The sequence below is a fragment of the Phocoena sinus genome, chromosome 16 (genome assembly GCF_008692025.1).
Source record: "Phocoena sinus isolate mPhoSin1 chromosome 16, mPhoSin1.pri, whole genome shotgun sequence".
Lineage (NCBI taxonomy): Eukaryota > Metazoa > Chordata > Mammalia > Artiodactyla > Phocoenidae > Phocoena > Phocoena sinus.
The window spans coordinates 24,410,148-24,427,879 of NC_045778.1; the positions used below are offsets into that span (position 1 = coordinate 24,410,148).

At 43.6% G+C, this 17,732-nt stretch overlaps 1 protein-coding gene across 2 annotated transcripts in view; it reads right to left on the reverse strand.

Annotated features, from left to right (window-relative positions):
• Window positions 1–3,206: 3,206 nt before the first annotated feature.
• MICU1 (mitochondrial calcium uptake 1) overlaps window positions 3,207–17,732 on the reverse strand; it is a 282,852-nt gene continuing 268,326 nt past the window's right edge. The window contains exons 11-12 of one of the 2 annotated variants that reach the window (XM_032608291.1): window positions 10,262–10,351; window positions 3,207–4,200 (exon numbers count right to left, since the gene is read on the reverse strand). In XM_032608291.1, the coding sequence (XP_032464182.1) occupies window positions 4,040–4,200; window positions 10,262–10,351 (251 nt within the window). In that variant the 3' untranslated portion in view covers window positions 3,207–4,039. The remainder of the gene's footprint in view (window positions 4,201–10,261; window positions 10,352–17,732) is intronic. The other variant, XM_032608292.1, reaches the window with a different exon arrangement.

Genomic DNA, 17,732 nt, shown 5'->3' on the forward strand with positions numbered 1-17,732 from the left:
GATCAGTAAAGAGTCGTAGAATGAATGGTGACTCTTACCCTGTCACTTGCTGGTAAAAATTCCCATTTTGGAGCCACAGAGAACAATACCCGGATGCTTCTCTCCCCTCAGGTATTGTCATATCCATTGTGTCTCTCTTCGTGGTTATGGTTCATGTCTGGTTGTTCATCTCCCTCCACCCCATGCCACCCAGGTCCCTGGGAGGCCTATTCTCTGGAGTAGGACTGGGGCTAGGCTGGACTCCAGCAGCTGCCCCTCCCCTGCCAGTGACTCCTGGCGCTAAGCCTTCTTGCCAGCAGGTGGCACCTAAAGCCTGAAAGCTGAGCTACTCTGTTCCACGTTCCTTTTCTGAGCTGCTTGTTGGGACACATAACCTGGCTTGGGCTGTGCTTGGGCTTGGAGAGGATGCTCTGGTCTGGGAACCTGACTCCGGGCTCCCCTGCTGCTGTCCTTTCCTCCTTGTCTAGCAGCAGTCACTGTCTGGCCTTTTCCTTTGCCTTAAGAGTCCTATTCAGTGCCTGTGCTCCAACCAGACATAAAACTAGGTGGGGCACTAAAAACTCTGAAAATGATGATTTTTGTATATCATGTATGTTCTTATGCTCTTTCCTTAGTAACTCTCTCTCCACATTCTCCCTGCTTGTCCTCTTAGATCATCTAGGAAGCCCAGCTGAGCCCATCAAGGAAGCCTAGCAGCCTGGCTCCCCTCTTAGTTTCATTTCCTCTCCAAAGCTTAGAGGCTAGAACTGGGGAGTTATTTATTTTTTTAAGAAGTAGAGAACAATAACAAAAGTAGACAACAGCTGTGGGTGTGTAGGAGTGTTACTGACTTGGGTCCTTGGACTCTTTAACCAACAGAAATTGATAAGAGGCCAGATGAGGAATTCAGGCAAGGCTTTACTGGGACTTGTGCTACAGCATGAGGGAGCAACAAGTAACAGGTGCCCTTGCTCGCTCTCCGTGGAGGGCAGGCTGGTTCCTTCGGTGGGGTGAGGACGGAGGCAGATCTGCAGATGGGGACGGAGGAGTGGCTTAGATGTTCTGCCCACCCTCTTGGTGGTGCCGTGTGCAGGGATCATGCACAGAACCCTGCTTTTGCTCCCAGCACCTAAGTGGCAGTCGGTTTGTGGCCTTTTATCTTATTGCTCATAATTGCCCGGATTGCGGCATGCATGCAGTTATTTTTAATTCCATTAGTTTCTTTGTACTCTGTTGCTGTGGAGATGTGTGTCCAGGTGCAAGCACTGCAGTAAAGGCCCCAGGTCCCAGCCTGTCTCAGGAAGAATTTATTGAGGCACTGCTAGTATCACTTTTACCTCGTCCGAGAAATATTTTAAAATTTGCTTTTGGTGGTGGACTCTTTCTTTGATTATGTCACTGCTTTGGGTCTGAACTTTGTGGGTGACAATCTCATAAAAATTACGTCAAGTTACAGCAGCGTTGTTATGGGTGGGCAAGAGATCCTTGGGAGGCAAAGGAGGGGCCATTAATCTTGTCTGGAAGAGGATTAAGGAAGGGACAGTTTGATCTGAATCTTGAAGGCAGAGGGGAAGGTTATTCTGTCTAGGTATTAGAAACAATGGGAATAAAAAGAGAAGCACATTATCAGCCTTCTGTATTCCCAAATGCTCCCAGCCTTACCCCCAAACTCTGCCTACTAAAGTCCCCTCAGCCTGCTCACATGCTTCCTTGGTAAAAGCACCAAATCCTAGCCACTAGACCACCAGGGAGCTCACATGCTTCCTTGGTCCCTTGGTCAAGGACTTCCTTGGGGCATCATGGCCTCTTCTGGGTGACTTAGCTTGTACCTTTTGCCTGCACATTTGCCCTGTTGTGCCAAAGTGTGGCCGTCCTGTCTTCTTGAGCACCTGGACCGCCTCTGCTTCCTCCGGCTCTCCTAGGAGCTAATGGAGTTCAGTTGGAATTCCACGTACTTGTCATAGGTGCTCTTGACCCTGGGTTTCAAGAAGTTGCAGGTGAGATCCTTATCCTTTCCTGCTATACTTTGGCTTTCAGCTTCAGTGAACCCAGGCCAGTTGGCAGGTCTCTCCTGGTGAGGGAGTGAATGCCCCACAGAGGCTGTGAAAGGGACTTCTCTTTCAGGCTGGAGAAATGAGGATTGGGGAAAAGAGTGATTTGGGGATTATGGGACAAGTTTAAGAAAAAGCTCACATTTTGCTGACGCCTCAGCCCTGGGGCAATGAGCAAGGCAAAGGCTACACTTGGGTGCCAGGAATACGTGCCACAAGAAAGGAAACAGTGGAAGATAGATGAGGTGCATGAGTGGGAAGCTCCTTTGAGAGGTAATCTAATCTGCTCCCAGAAAGGATGTTAGAAGTGAGGTTATTAAATTGCTCTGGAGAAAATGCTGGGGTTAGTCCTGTCCTTGTGGAGCCACAGGTGCAGACCTATGTCTCTGCTCTTCTCTGCCTGATAAACACTCCCTACCAACTTCTAGGCCTTGCAGGAAGCACTGGGTTTTTGGTGTGGTGGTGCTATTACACTGGATGCGAGACCCTATCGTGCCAAGGAGCACTACCTGGAGGTTCTGGAGGTTGTAGGAATTCTGGAGAAGAGCTGAAGGAGAGGTTTCTGGACCTGGAAGAAACCTCTAAGCCCATTAAGCTCAACCCTATCTGTCATTTTATAGTTGAGAAAACATGGGAAATTGCTTGCTTGCTCAAGGTCACACTGAGTTAGTGGCAGAGTTGAATCCACATAAAACACTGGTTGCTATGGTTCATTTCTTTCTTCTTTTTCTTGGCCGTGCTGCGCGGCTTCTGGGATTTTAGTTCCCCGACCAGGGACTGAACCCGGGCCCTCAGCGGTGAGAAGGCAGAGTCCTAACCACCGGACTGCCAGGGAATTCCCGGTTGCTATGGTTCTTAACACTTAGGTCCACCGTACCAGATGATGTCTCATATCCCCCACCACCCTGTCTTGGTTCCTTCTCGTGGGCCATGAGTAATCAAGGACTACGTTGGACCTGGTAGCCTTGGTCCAGGATGAAATGCTATCCAAACCTTGCTGGAAAATGCCACCACTAACCTCCAAATGCCCGTTTTGTTTATGCTCAAAGTGCCTTCTCAACAGGAAGGACCAGGCTCTGGTGGAAAGAAAACAGGTCTGCTGCTAGGATCTCAAAGCCAGTGGAGAAGTGAAATGAAAAGGGCCCCAGAGGACCCTAAAATAAAGGAGACAAGAGCCTTTGGCGGTGGTTGGTGGGGCTTTACTGCAAACCGTTATAATTAAAGTGCTATTTTACAAGTGTTTAAGACAGGGCAGACAGGCTCTGAGCCAGGACTCAGCTTCAGAGGCACACACCTGGAGGGGAAATGGCACTCGCAGGGGCCATGAGCTTAATCACTGCCACTCATTTAATAAGCACAGTCGTGCTGGAGTCTTCTTAGGGAGCCTGAGAGGAAAAGAAGGGAGTGGAGAGAGCCATGCAGCAGCTACTTTAAATTCCTAATCTTGCTCCATTCCCACTGTGCACACTGCCTCAGAGCCACCCTGGGGACTGACACAGATCCTTCCTCTGGCCCAGGCTTCCCACCAGCTCAGGGTGCCTGGGTCATCCTCGTTATCATTCATCACTGATTTCCTTTTTCTGCCAGAGGTTTTCCCAATTTGTAGCTTAAAAAACACCAGCAGGAGGAGAAGCAAGGAATGTTCTTGTTAATATAAATCCACACCAAGATGACTCAAGAAATGGGTGTTTCCAGGGTTGGCAGGTACATGGATGGGTCCCGCATTCTTTGTCTGTAGGGTGCTTGAATGGGTAGTACTGTCGAACGTGCCAAAGGTCTACGCTTTTAGGACCTGCTCATGTTTTTGAGGACCTCTAGGGAGAATCACTGGTTTAGAACCAGGGCCTATCAGAACACTGGGAGAAGGGAAACTTGATGAGTCCTGAGATCATTCCCAGGAGGAGGGGAGCACTACTTCCGGAAGCAGCAGCGGGGAGGACTGTGCCAAGGCTCTGCCCAAGGGGCCAGGGTGCTTGGCCTGGAGGCGCGGCTCCTCGTGCAGTTCTCGGTTACTGTTTGGGCAAAGCGAAGTCCCAGGCAGTTTCCTGTGCACATTTCCACATGGCCTGCATGAGGCGGGTGAAGCCCATGTCTTTGGGCTTCTCCAGGCCTCTCATCAGCCGTTGCTTCATGATAGAAACAAATTCCTTATTGCTCAGCTCTCCGTTGCCTAGAAGAAGAGGCAAACACAACAGGGATAAGTGACAGCCTTGGAACAAAGACAATGAGACAATTCCATTGCTCACATCATGTAGGTCCCAAAGCCTAGAGCTCTCTCACAGCCAAACTCAATTCTCTTGGTTAAAAATGAACTGGTTTGTACTGTCCTTGATGTTTCCAATTGCAACTCAGTGATAGTTCCGTGTAGTGTGACAGAAGTTGAATGAGAATATATATGTCAGGTCCTGTGCTAGGTGTTGAGAATAAAGAGATAAAAATGACTTTGTCCCTTGAAATACCATCAGGTTATGGGAGAGACAAGTACATTATTTCAATAGTATGGTAAGTGCCATAATGGGGTAAACAGAGGATGCTATGGGGGCACAGAGGAAGACTATCTAACCCAGGCTGGGGAGGGTGCAAGTACAGGTCAGTAAAGGCTTCCTGGAGGTGACTCCTAAGTTGAATCCCAAAGGATGAGCAGGAAGTGGCCAAGCAGAGGGGAGTGAGACGGGGGAGGCATTCCAGTAGTGGTAGTAGCATAAGCAAAGGCACCTGTAGGAAGCAGCACAGCTGTTAGAGAACTACAAGGAGTTAGGTATTGCTGGACACACAAAGATAGGGGTATGGCCAGTAAACCAAAGAGGAAGGCAGGAGACAGGTCCTCAAGGATCTTGTATCCTTATGAAAGGGTTTGCACTTTATCTTCAGGGCAGGAAAGGACTGGGAGAGGGGAGTAAGATGTAGTTAGATTTCCATTTTGGGTAGATTTCTCTAGCTGGATGATGGTGATAGACTGAAGTAGCACAGATGGAGTGAGTATGGGAGCCAGTTAGGAGGCTGCTGCAATAGTCCAGGTAAGACATGATGAGGCTTTTCATGGTGAAAACTAAAATCAAAACCTGGCTTTGGGTTAAGCCCATTTTCTCATGGCTTCTCATTTGACCCTCTTCAGTGGCAGACTCTCAGGTCTAGAGGAGAACCTGGAGAGCATCTGGTCCGACCCAAGGTCACTTCTCAACCCACATGGAATAGTAACCACTCCAAAAGTAGAGGACAGTTACCATTTGACTAGATGCTCAGGAGTAAATGTCTGCTAATTAAAAGAATCGCAGCCATTACTGGTGGTGACAGGAAGCTAGCAAACAGACCTCTACTAATGATCAGTCTGGGAAGAAGGTGGTAAGAGGGAATAATTGGTTTACTTCTGTACAGAGTACCTGAAAATCTAAACGGGCCCATGTTTGCTGTCTGAAAAGAGCATGGGCAGCCTCAGGGATACCTCAGAGCAAGATTAAAACAAACAAAAAACAGGGAAAGCTAACCTGTGGCACTAGAAGTTAGGGAAGTGGCCGCCCTCGGGGGTATGAGTGACCGGAGGGCAGCAGCACCAGGCAGCTCTGCGGTCCTGGTGATGTGCTGCTTCAGGATGATGCATGGGTGTGTTCAGTTTTTAAAAATTTATCAAGCTCCACACTTATGGTATTTGCATTTTTTTGTATGTATATTATACTTTAACTTAAAAAGTAGCCTGGCTGGGCTGAAAGTTAATCAGTAATATGGCTTATTAAGAATGCAATTAAAAGAACAAAAAGGTCTAAATAGGATTCTTAATATTTTGTATAAAAAGAAGCTTAAGATGAAAAAACCTGAAGTTATTTTTATTTATTTATTTTTTGGTGGTGGGGCTTGCAGGATCTTAGCTCCCCGACGGAGGATCAAACCTGAACCCTTGGGCAGTAAAAGCGCAGAGTCCTAACCACTGGACCACCATGGAATTCCCCAAACATGAGGTTATTTCATTCAAACTACTCTGGGATTTGCTTCTTGCTTCCCTAAGGCCAGGGCTGACCAGTCTGAACGGCCTTTGTTACCTGTGAATTGGATATATGACTGAGTGTCATTTGTGTGCATGTGTGATCTGTGACTGCAACTCTAAATTCTGTGACAAACAAGTCTGTTTGAAAATTGGAATTCTCTGTCCCCTGGCATTTTGTTTTTGTTTTTGTTTTTGTTTTTGCGGTATGCGGGCCTCTCACTGTTGTGGCCTCTCCCATTGCGGAGCACAGGCTCCAGACGTGCAGGCTCAGCGGCCATGGCTCACGGGCCCAGCCACTCCGCGGCATGTGGGATCCTCCCAGACCGGGACACGAACCCGTGTCCCCTGCATTGGCAGGTGGACTCTCAACCACTGTGCCACCAGGGAAGCCCTCCCCTGGCATTTTGACCTAACGTCTTGCACTGGTAGAAATGACAATGGCTTTCGAATTTAATATCTACTTCCCTTTTCTGTAGATTAAGAAAATGAACCCCAGGCTTCCCTGGTGGGTTCGAGCCCTGGCCCGGGAAGATCCCACATGCCATGGAGCAACTAAGCCAGTGAGCCACAACTACTGAATCCCGTGTGCCACAATTACTGAAGCCCAGGCACCTAGAGCCCATGCTCTGCAACAAGAGAAGCCACCACAATTAGAAGCCTGCGCACGGCAATGAAGAGTAGCCCCCACTCGCCACAACTAGAGAAAGCCTGCGAGCAGCAGAAAACCCAATGCAGCCAAAAAAAAAAAAAAAAAAAAAAAAAAAATTAAAAAAATTAAAAAAAAACAAAAAAAACCCAAAACAAACAAACAAAAAGAAAATAAACCCCATTTACCACCAAAAGCAAAGGTAACAAAAGCAAAAATAAACAAGTGGAATTATATCAAACTAAAAAGCTTCTGCACAGCAAAGGAAACCATCAACAAAATGAGAAGGCAATCTACTAGACAGGAGAAGATATCTGCAAATCATATACTGATAAGGGGTTAAAATGCAAAATATACAGAGAACTCATGCAACTCAACAGCAAAAAACCAAACAACCTGATTAAAAATGTGCAGAGGACCTGAACAGATGCTTCCCAAAGAAGACATACAAATGGCCAATAGACACGTGAAAAGATGCTCAACATCACTGATCATCAGGGAAATGCAAATCAAAGCCACAGTGAGATACCACCTCACACCTGTCAGAATGGCTGTTAACAACAACAACAACAACAACAAATGACAAGTGTTGGCCAGGATGTGGAGAAAAGGGAACCCTGTGCACTGTTGGAGAGAATGTAAATTGGTACAGCCACTATGGAAAACAGTATGGAAGTTCCTCAAAAAATTAAAAATAAAACTACCATATGATCCAAATTCCACTTCTGGGTATGTATCTGAAAGAAACAAAAACACTCACTTGAAAAGATATATGCACCCCTATGTTCACTGCAGCATTATTTATAAGAGCTAAGACACAGAAACAACCTAAGTGTCCATGGACAGATGAATGGATGAAGAAAATGTGATATGTGTGTGTGTGTATATATATTGTGTGTATGATGGAATATTATTCAGCCATAAAAAGAAGGGAACTTTGCCATTTTTGACAACGGATGGACCTTGAGGCCATTATGCTGACATAAATCAGAGAAAGACAAATACTGTATGATCTCAGTTATATGTGGAATCTAAAACGAACAAACAAAAATAATTGAGTTCATAGATATATAGAACAGATTAGAGGTTGCTAGAGGTGGGGGATGGAGGTGGATGAATTCTGGTGCAGGGCTTCAAAAGGTACAAACTTCCGGTTATAAGTAAGTCATGGGGATATAATGTACAGCATGAAGACTATATTTTAAAACACTGTATTGCATATTTGCAAGTTGCTGAGAGTAGATCTTAAAAATTCTCATTATAAGAAAAAAAATTTGTAACATGTATGGTGACTAGACTTATTATGGTGATCATTTTGCAATATACACAAATATTGAATCATTATGTTGTACACCTGAAACTAATATGTTATATGTCAATTAAAAAATTAGGTCCCAGAGATAAAATGATTTTTTAAAGGTAATAGAAGTAGATATTGATAGAACCTCCTTCTAAAAGGCTGGAAAATCAAACATTTCCCAGGACTTCCCAGGAGAAGAGGGGAACTGTGATGCTGGTTGCCATTACTCCCATATTCACTTCACAAACCAGCTCTTGGATACTGGCTTCAAAAATTATAAAAATGTTCTTTGGGAAAAAACTCAAACTACCTAAAAGTGATTAGAGTAAAAACAAAACCTGGGGAGAGTTACTCTCTCTGCAGCAGTGCTGTCCATTAGAACTCTCTGCGATGAGGGAAACGTTTTTATCTGTGCTATTTTCAATACAGGAGCCACCAGCCACGTGTGATACTGGAAGAAGTGAGTTTTAAATTGTATTCAATTTTAATTAATTTAAATTTAAATAACCACATGTAACTGTGGTATCATATTGGACAGGGCAGCTCTAGAGAATAATCACCCTTCCCTGTGGATGAGGACTCTCCTTGTCCTCGCTCTGGGGCTTCATTTCACTAAGACCTCGGTTGTGGGTTCAGGGGGGAGATTTAAATAACTCGAGTTCAACTTAAGAAGTTAATGAGGACTTCCCTGGTGGTGCAGTGGTTGGGAATCCACCTTCCAATGTAGGGGACGTGGGTCCGATCTCTGGTCAGGGAACTAGATCCCACATGCATGCCACAGCTAAGAGTTTGCATGCCACAACTAAGTAACCCACCTGCCGCAACTAAGACCTGGCACAACTAAAAATAAAAAACAAACAAAAAGTTAATGAACACCTGTTATGTGCAAAGTACTGTCTGAGGTCCTATTTGCAGGGGAGGGCGGATCCAAAGGTGGATAGGACTTGTAACTACCCATAAAAAGCTCACAATTTGGTAGGGACGTTAAGTCACATACACAGAGATGGAGTGTAACATGCAGCAATGCAGACAAATTGAACCAAGTTAAGGAATTAAAAACACAGAGTGATTCATTATGCTGGGATCAAAAGGGAAGGTTTCACACATGCAGGAGCTTTTGATCTGTTCTTGAATTCTGTGAGCCTAGCTTCCTGGAGGAAGATGAACAGTGAATCCTGGCTGTGAGACAGGGAATGGAGGTCATATAGTACAGAGGGGGGCAGTGCACTTTTGGTTCAAATCCTGGATTTGCTATCTAATACTACCTTTGTGATCCTGGGAAAACTCCTTTACCTCTCTGAGTTGCAGCTTCCTTATCTGTAAAATGTGGTTAATAACTACTCCTGTGTCAGAGGATTAAATGAGCAGCTTGCACTGTGTATCCAGCTCATAGTAAGCAATGAAAAAACTGTGAGATAACTAATGAGGACCTACTGTATAGCACAGGGGACTCTACTCAGTACTCTATAATGGTCTATATGAGAGAAGAATCTAAAAAAGGGTGGATAGATGTGTATGTATAATTGATTCACTTTGCTGCATGCCTGAAACTAATACAACATTGTAAATCAACTATACTCCAATAAAAATAAAGTAAAAATAAATAAATTTAAGGCAAAAAAAAAAAGAAAGAAAAAACTGTGAGCCTCCACTGTTAATATTATCATCATTGTATCAGCCAACATAGCTGAGAAATAAGGCCAGAGCAGAACCAGGATCTCTTAGATGGGCTAAATAAACTGCCGAGTGCTCACAGACACAACAGACCTTGGTGTGCAGCTGGAATGCTACAATGGGTTGTAAATGACTGAAATGTGCCCTGGGTGGTGGAGTGACCAGTACCATCTTCTTCCTAGAGACATTCAAATATTCAAGTGCTCCTATCTACTAAGCAGTAAGCTGGGTCTGATTTTTTTTTTTTTTTTGGCCGTGTCACACAGCATGTGGGATCTTAGTTCCCCAACCAGGAATCGAACCCGTGCCCCCTGCAGTGGAAGCGGGGAGTCCTAAACACTGGACCACCAGGGAATTCCCTTGTTTTTATTTTTAAGATCCTTAGGGTCATAAATGAATTTAGGCCTACAGGCAAATTAGAATTGTAAGAAGAAATGGAGAACACAAACCAGGACCAGGGGTGATATTTCTCAATGTCATGAGTCTGAGGGCTGAGCTACTGATGTGGGAAATGGGGAAGTTGAAGCAGTCTAGGCTGGTACCCTGGAGCTGCAAGGCTCCATCATAAAAGTGTCTACTTCAAGGGCAGTAAGGCTTGGTTTTTCCGCCGGACTCCAGAGGGCCCCACTCACCATCACAGTCAAAGAGCGCAAACACCACATCACACACGTGATCTGAGAGTTCCACTTTAGCCACTGTCCTGGCCACCTGCTGCATGGTTACTGAAAGAAGAAAGATGTTGAGTTAGCACAGCTGAGGGACTTTCATTTTGCTTTCTCTGAATGGAAGGATAAAACTATTCAGTCACAATAAAAAATTTTCAAGTGTATTTACGTCACATTTAAGAAAATGATAATTCAGTTTTTAATCCATAACCCCCTTTCCTTTTCACTTCAGATTCCACTTTCTTTCTACTGCTGCCACAGTTTAGGAGGTATATATAATTAAGTAAGAATGCCTGATACTAAATTTATAGAGAAAGTAAATTGGAGGTTACACGGGGCTGGGGAGTTAGTGGTTAATCAGTACAGATTTTCTGTTTGGGGTGATGGAAAAGTTTTGGAAATAGTGGTGATGGTTGTACAACACTGTGAATGTAATTAATGCCACTGACTTACATACTTAAAAATGGTTTAAATGGCAACTTTTGTTATATATATTTTACCACAATAAAAATTTAAAAAGTGAAAATCCACATAATATTTAAGGATGGAATTCTAAGTCTTCAGCATGCAGTGGTGGCTTTTCTAATAAATTATTACCAGAAGAGTGCCTTGAAAAAAAATAAACAATGCCTGATAGTCTCTGTCTTGGCATTTTCCTCCCACTGGGAAGAACACAATATCAAAAAGTCAAGGAAATAATGAGGCAGAGAAAGGATGGGGAAGTGGGGAACAAGGAGACTTGTCTGAGTGTACTGAGGCTTCACCCACCCATTACTGACTGACAGTGGAGAATCTGCATGGCTGAGCTCCTGCCCTTCCTCCCAACAGGTTTTCCATCAGCCACTTCGTCTTTCCCAACTGTGCCCCTTGGGAGAAGCAGTGGCCCCCATCTCACTAGATCAATACAGTTTCTTTGTTTTTATCTTTTTCCAGATCTCATCAGAAAATCTCTTCTCTCTTGCCATTTTTTCTTTCTCTGACATTTACTGTTAAACACTAGCAATCACGTGAGAACTGGGTTCTCACAAAAAACAAGCCAGGAAGGACTAGGCAATTTCCCCTGCCTTCTCTGCCATTTATCCTCAAGCCTGATCCAGCTACATCTATAAATTATGTTATTGCTTACAGACACACTCTTAAGTGAGGTAAAACTCAGAGGAAAGAAAAAGATGAATTTCTATTTATGAACCAACCAGCAATGAAGTGTTCATATCTATAAACCTCAGATTAGATTCTTCTAGAAGCAATGTGAACTTAAACTAAAGGCAGTGTGCCTTCTCTGCTTATTTCATTCCTATAATTTCAGTTCTTTCTTGTCATTTTTTTTTCTGCATTTGCTCTTTCACTTCACCTCTATAGCCTCCATTATATTCAGCACAGGGCCCCTGAGGTCAGCTGATACAAATGCCAGAACAATGCAGAGGAGCAAAGAGACGTAGTAGAAAAACTGCTTGCAAGTCACAAGACCTGAGCTCTAGTCCTGGCTCCATCAACTTGCTGTGGTGGAGCCAGAACAATGCAGAGGAGCAAGGAGACGCAGTAGAAAAACTGCTTGCAAGTCACAAGACCTGAGCTCTAGTCCTGGCTTCATCAACTTGCTGTGGTGGAGCCAGAACAATGCAGAGAAGCAAGGAGACACAGTAGAAAAACTGCTTGCAAGTCACAAGACCTGAGCTCTAGTCCTGGCTTCATCAACTTGCTGTGGTGGAGTCACCTGATCTCTTCAAGTATAATATTCTCATACTCAAATGAGGGGATGCCACAGGATAGCTGCTGAGGTGGCTTAGTAGTGCAAAGAATGGTTTATTGGCGTTTTCTAGAATCTGAGGGTGAGGGATAGGGGTGGAGGTACACAGAAACAGCTGAAGATCTTGTGTGGCGAAGGGCAGAAGAAAGGTATAAAGGCCACAAGCTGGGCTGTACCTTAGTGTCCACAGCCTCTGGCTGGAGGGGGACTAGGCTGCTCAGGAGAGCGGGAAGAGTCAGATTCCTCCTCCTGCAGCTTTAGGTTACTGCTCATACCGCCCCTCTTCCCGGGATGTGAGAGTGAAAGAGGAATCAACATCCCTTGGAACTAAAAGACTTAAGCAGAATATATTATTGTGTGGATGTTCACGAGATGTGGTTAAGTGCTGATGGGGGAGATGGAGGGCCTCTACTAGACTGTAGAAATTCTAGGGTTTAGAAACTTAGCCTCGTAGGTCTAGACACTTGATTCTCTCAGTCGGCTCAGGAAGAACTGATTCCTGCTAACTAAATGGCCCGGGGAAAGAGGAGAAACCAGAAGGCCAATTTACAATGAAAATAGTAACTGTTAAGAGAACTAAACTGATGACAGATGGCCATTATACTTCTCAGTAGGAAAATCTACTAAGGAAACTCAGTTCACCTCAGAAGATTGCTCAGTGAAAAGAGAATCAGATCAGAAGACACTGGATGCTCTCAAACTGTGATCATTTACTGAATTACCCTTTGCGGCCACAGAAATGTGTCCTGAGAAGTGGCTCTAAACCTGTTCTATGTAGATAAACATGAATGCTTTATGTTAACCATTCCTTTCGCTGCCAATGTTTGTTAACCATGCCTTTTTCACACCAATACCACACCTGTTATAACTGATAAGTACCCTCTTTTTCTCTTTCCCAGTTCCATTTTCTCAGGGCAGAGTGCCTATTGCCAATTCTTTTTTTAAAATTGGAGTATAGTTGCTTTACAATGTTGTGTTAGTTTCTACTGTACAGCAAAGTGAATCAGCTACACATATATCCCCTCTTTTTTGGATTTCCTTCCCATTTAGATCACCACAGAGCACTGAGTAGAGTTCCCTGTGCTATATAGTAGTGCTAATTCTTCTTGATGTTCCAAGTGCCTATCCTTTTCCCCATGAAGATAGACTCTTTCCTCTAAATAAACCATTAACTAAATAATATCCAAGAATGTCAGTGAGAGCTCTTGGCTTTTTTTTTTTTTTTTTTAGTGGAAAGCTCATTAAAGTGGTACTAAGTGGTTGTAGAATAGGGACTTCTGGAAGCCACTGTCAGGAATCCCTCATTACAAATACCATCTCTTGACAGAACAGTTACAGAATATGTTCCATCTCACATGGAGAGGGCTCTGATGCCATCTGTACTACAGGAGCTAAGTTATTCAAACCACTGGGATATTACCAGCCAGCAAAGAGCCTGGCTGGGTTGCCCTTTCACAGTCCAAGATCCTCAGATAAGCCCCCAGGGTGTGAATCAGAGCAGTGGAGGAAACAAACATTAAACTGGCTGGTGAGCTGTACAGCCAAGAGCACTTGGGACAAGTAGGATGACAGCAGATTACAAGCCAAGTGCTTGACAGCTGGTCCTGAGAGTTGGCTCATTCAGATTTGCTTCCACATCTCTGAACCACAAAGCCATAATTAAATCACAGCAAGGAGAAAAATCCCTCACTCCCTCTGCCCCAGATCTCAACTTCCCCATGCAGACCAGTTGTTGGTACTGGAATTTGGGCCTCCCTTATTTCATGATGCTAATTGATTGATGGTTGGGGTTCTGATCTGAAAGATGTCTCTATGGAGCATGAAGTCACCCTGGAGAAGCCTACGTTTCCAAGGCCTATCTATTCCTTTGGTACAAATCTGGTCCAGCTGCCTGAACAATAGATGGACATGAGATTGGGTGATTTCTACTAGATTGGGGTGGGAAGGAATTTGCAGAAGTGTGCTGAATTGGCACTCAAAAATGTGTTAACCATCTGGCTTTTTGAAAAGTCCAGGCAGAATCTGAATTGTGCCAGGACCCCCAATTTACTCTCTGGCACAGTCCATGACTGGACAATTCAGCCTCAGACAGAAACACATACTGAGTTTGTGTGACTATAATGTCAGAAGCTATATTACATAAAAGTATTCACAACAGTAGTTGAACAGAGGAAAGGAGAGTTCTGGAGGGATAAGAGCCCAAACATCCACTTGGAATCAGAATCTTAGAACTGGAAGAGACCTCAGATGAAAGGTAAAATGCAGAGAATTTGAATAACTTGCTCAGGGTCACAAAGCTAACTAGTAGCACAGCTGGGTCTAGAATCTGGGTCTTCTGACTTCCGGCTAATGCTCTTTTCCCTATACACACTGGATCCACTCGGTCCCTTATATGGACAACGGATCCCCCCATGAATCTGTCACTCTGTTTTTTTTTGGCCGAACCTCATGACTTTCATGATCTTAGTTCCCCGACACCCTCGGCAGTGAAAGCGCGGAGTCTTAATCACTGGACCGCCAGGGAATTCCCATGAATCTATCACTCTAAACAAGAGAAAGAGCTCAGATGAAAGAAAAGCCAAGTTGGGGATTACTCCTTGCTAGTGGGCAGGGACGAATAAGTGAGTAACAACTAGGGGTTGTGAAGAGCCAGCATTATAGTGTAACCACAGATCTGATTGCCCTATACATTAGCATTCCTTTGGAATGCATACTGACAATTTTAAGAACTTAAAGAAGTTTATTAAAATGCAACCCAGTGAAAAGCATATGAAACAAAGGTGGCCCTGGGAGCTTCTATGCCTCTGATACATAGATAGACCTACGGACAGTGTGACCCAGTTAGGAACTGCCTGTCTCTTCCTAATGCAAAGATGTTTGGAAAGGTGATATGCCACGTTGGGTTGACAGTCTCTAGCTGTGCGGCCATGTGATTATTCCTGTCTTCCTGGACTGCAGTGGAGAAAATCAAAAGCTGGCTGGTGACTGCCAAGGTTAAGTGAGGGAAGACATTTCTGCTTCAGCTTTGGAAGGGCTTATGATGCAGAGGTCCTAGTTTCTTAAATCCATACCTAGATGGCTTCGGGGAAGGCGGGGATGGGGGAAGGATTTTCCTTTAAAAAGCACCTGTCCTTTCTTTTGCATCTTCTTCCGAGATACTTTGGCTAATACAATATACACATTTCAGCCTGACTGAAGGGGTGTGGGTGGGGAGGAAAGGACAATATTTAGGATGACAAGCAATTTAAGGAACGAAGAGCAATGCAGTATACTAATAATGAAAAAATATAACAGTTCTGTGTTCCACACGGTGCTTCTGAGCTGCAGGCAGGTTGACCCCCTCTGTGTGCTCAGGCAGTCCACCGTCAGAGGTGATGCTGGTGATCCTGGCTCTTAAATACTGGTATATGCCACAGAGAAAACCTGTGGTCAGGTTTTCTGAATCTCAGAGCATCATCCCAGATGACTGCTTCAATGGGCTTACATGATTAATCTAGTAAAACTGATTTACAGTAAGGTTTATTGCCATTGTCCAGTATTGTATCTGGCATCATTAAAAACGCTCAACACATTTTGTCCACAAAGGGCAAGCATTTCTATCAGTACCATTAGGCAGTGGTTTAAGGTGCCACGCTCAGAGGGCAATCACAGTTCAGTGGGGGAAACTATACAAACCATTAAGATGGAGAAGTACATAGGAGAACTATCAGACATTAACAGACACATATGGGTCACAGTGGAATAGTCTGTACTTCGTTGGAGGTACGTTTTGGATCCTAATTCTAAAGGATTAAAGAGACATACTGCTCCAGAGTTGGCAGGTACAATAGTAGGTGATGGGGGGTGGGGGTCTGAGTAAAGTACTGAAAGCAGGAAAGGATGCTAATGCCTGACTAGAGAGCTAGAACAGAGGTGCAGGTGGGGACGAGATTTTGCAGGAGGCCAGTCAAGTCTCCTTGCAGGGAAACCTTTACAACACAGCCAGGTCTTATTTGGAGACCAATTTACCATATTAACTTGCTTTTCCCTCTTTGACTCTTTAAATTTTCATTATTTTTTATTTTAAAAAGTTATTTTTCATTAGATAATACATTCAGCTGTTTCAAATTCAAATGGTATAAAAGGGCTGAAATCTCCCTCCCAAACTTATACCCCTGCCCCCTAGTTGTCCAGAGGCAACCAATATCTCCAGTTTCCCCAGAAATATTTTATAGATATAAAATCAAATATTTATTCTTCACTTCTTCCCACAAAATGGTGGTATATTAAATGGTTTTGCTTGACTCATTTAATAATATATCTAAGAAATAATTCCATTCCAATACATAAACAGTTCTTTTTTAACAGCTGCATAGTATTCCATCAAGAGGATGTATCATTATTTAGATAACCACTTTCTCATATTATTCTAACCTCAATCTTGAGGAGGAAGTGCCTTTTATCTCCCCTTTACAAAATTACTTCTTTGGTGGGCTATGGTTGTCAGCTTCAACAGAGTCTGAATCTCTGATGGCTAAAGTTGAAAGCAACTGAGATATTTAAGTTCAGTTTGCTGAAATTATGCCAAAAGGCTAAATACTCTTCACCTTAACAAGTGTCTTATAAAAACTTCAGAGGCTTCTAAGGGTAGTAACCCCTTAAGCCCCCCAAAAGCAGCACATGCGTTAAAAAGTAATCTCTATACTTCCCCAGTTGGTATAACTCCCTTTTGATCCTTTTCATAGTAGGATGTAATGTTGGCTGATGTTCTCACTTATCTATTTAAGAGGATGTTTTGGCAGTTTATCCTACCCTCACTCTCCTCTCTCCCCCAGTGGTAATCATGAATCCCTAAAGCAGCTCCCTTCCTCCTTGGGGTACTTATATATAATTTTACTAAATCACAACATATTCAAAGCAACATAGTTAAGCCAGAATCAATCTTTAGAATTGCTAAGTAACTTTAAATTAGGGGAAAAAAATCAGGTCTCTGCAGAGAAAGTGCCTCATGAAGCAAACATTTCTTTCAGAATTTGAGCTTCCCTGCCTACATCATGAATAATTGTGTTTAAAAAATTGATGACTTTGTCTTAAATGAATGAAATCCTGGCCAACACTCTTCTTCACACATAAATGTTTTTACAAAATGCAATAACAAACTGAAGCATAGGGGCTTGCCTCCACAAACTTTAAAAGAATTTATAAAATAGGAGCTTTTTTCCCATAACCTCTTCCCCACACGTCTTTATGACATTCCCATTTCCTGCCTTCGTTCTATGGCTGTCTGGGGATGCTCTCCCATACATTTTTGCTGTGAACTTTTCCCTATTTCTGCCTTCTCATAAAAGCACTGAGTCCCCAGTAGAATTCTCTAGGTCCTTCTCGTGGCAGTGGATCCCGCGTACTAAAGAGAACAGTGGTATGGAAGTGAGTGAACCTGAATCTCTGGTCTCAGTTTTGCATCGCACTAGCTGTGATTTGAGCAAGTCATTTTCCTTCAAGTGTAAACAAAGAGGTTAAAAGAATAAAGCAAGGGTTTAAGTAAAATGATTTCTAAGCTCTTTTCTAGCCCTAAAATTTTATGACTGCCATTCTTAACGTCTTTTTAGATAACATGGCTTAGATCAGTTAAAATGTCCATATCTTCAGAAGTCCTCAAAGAATAGAATGGTGGTAATTTCTGGTATGGTGAGTAGAATTCTGAGATGGTTC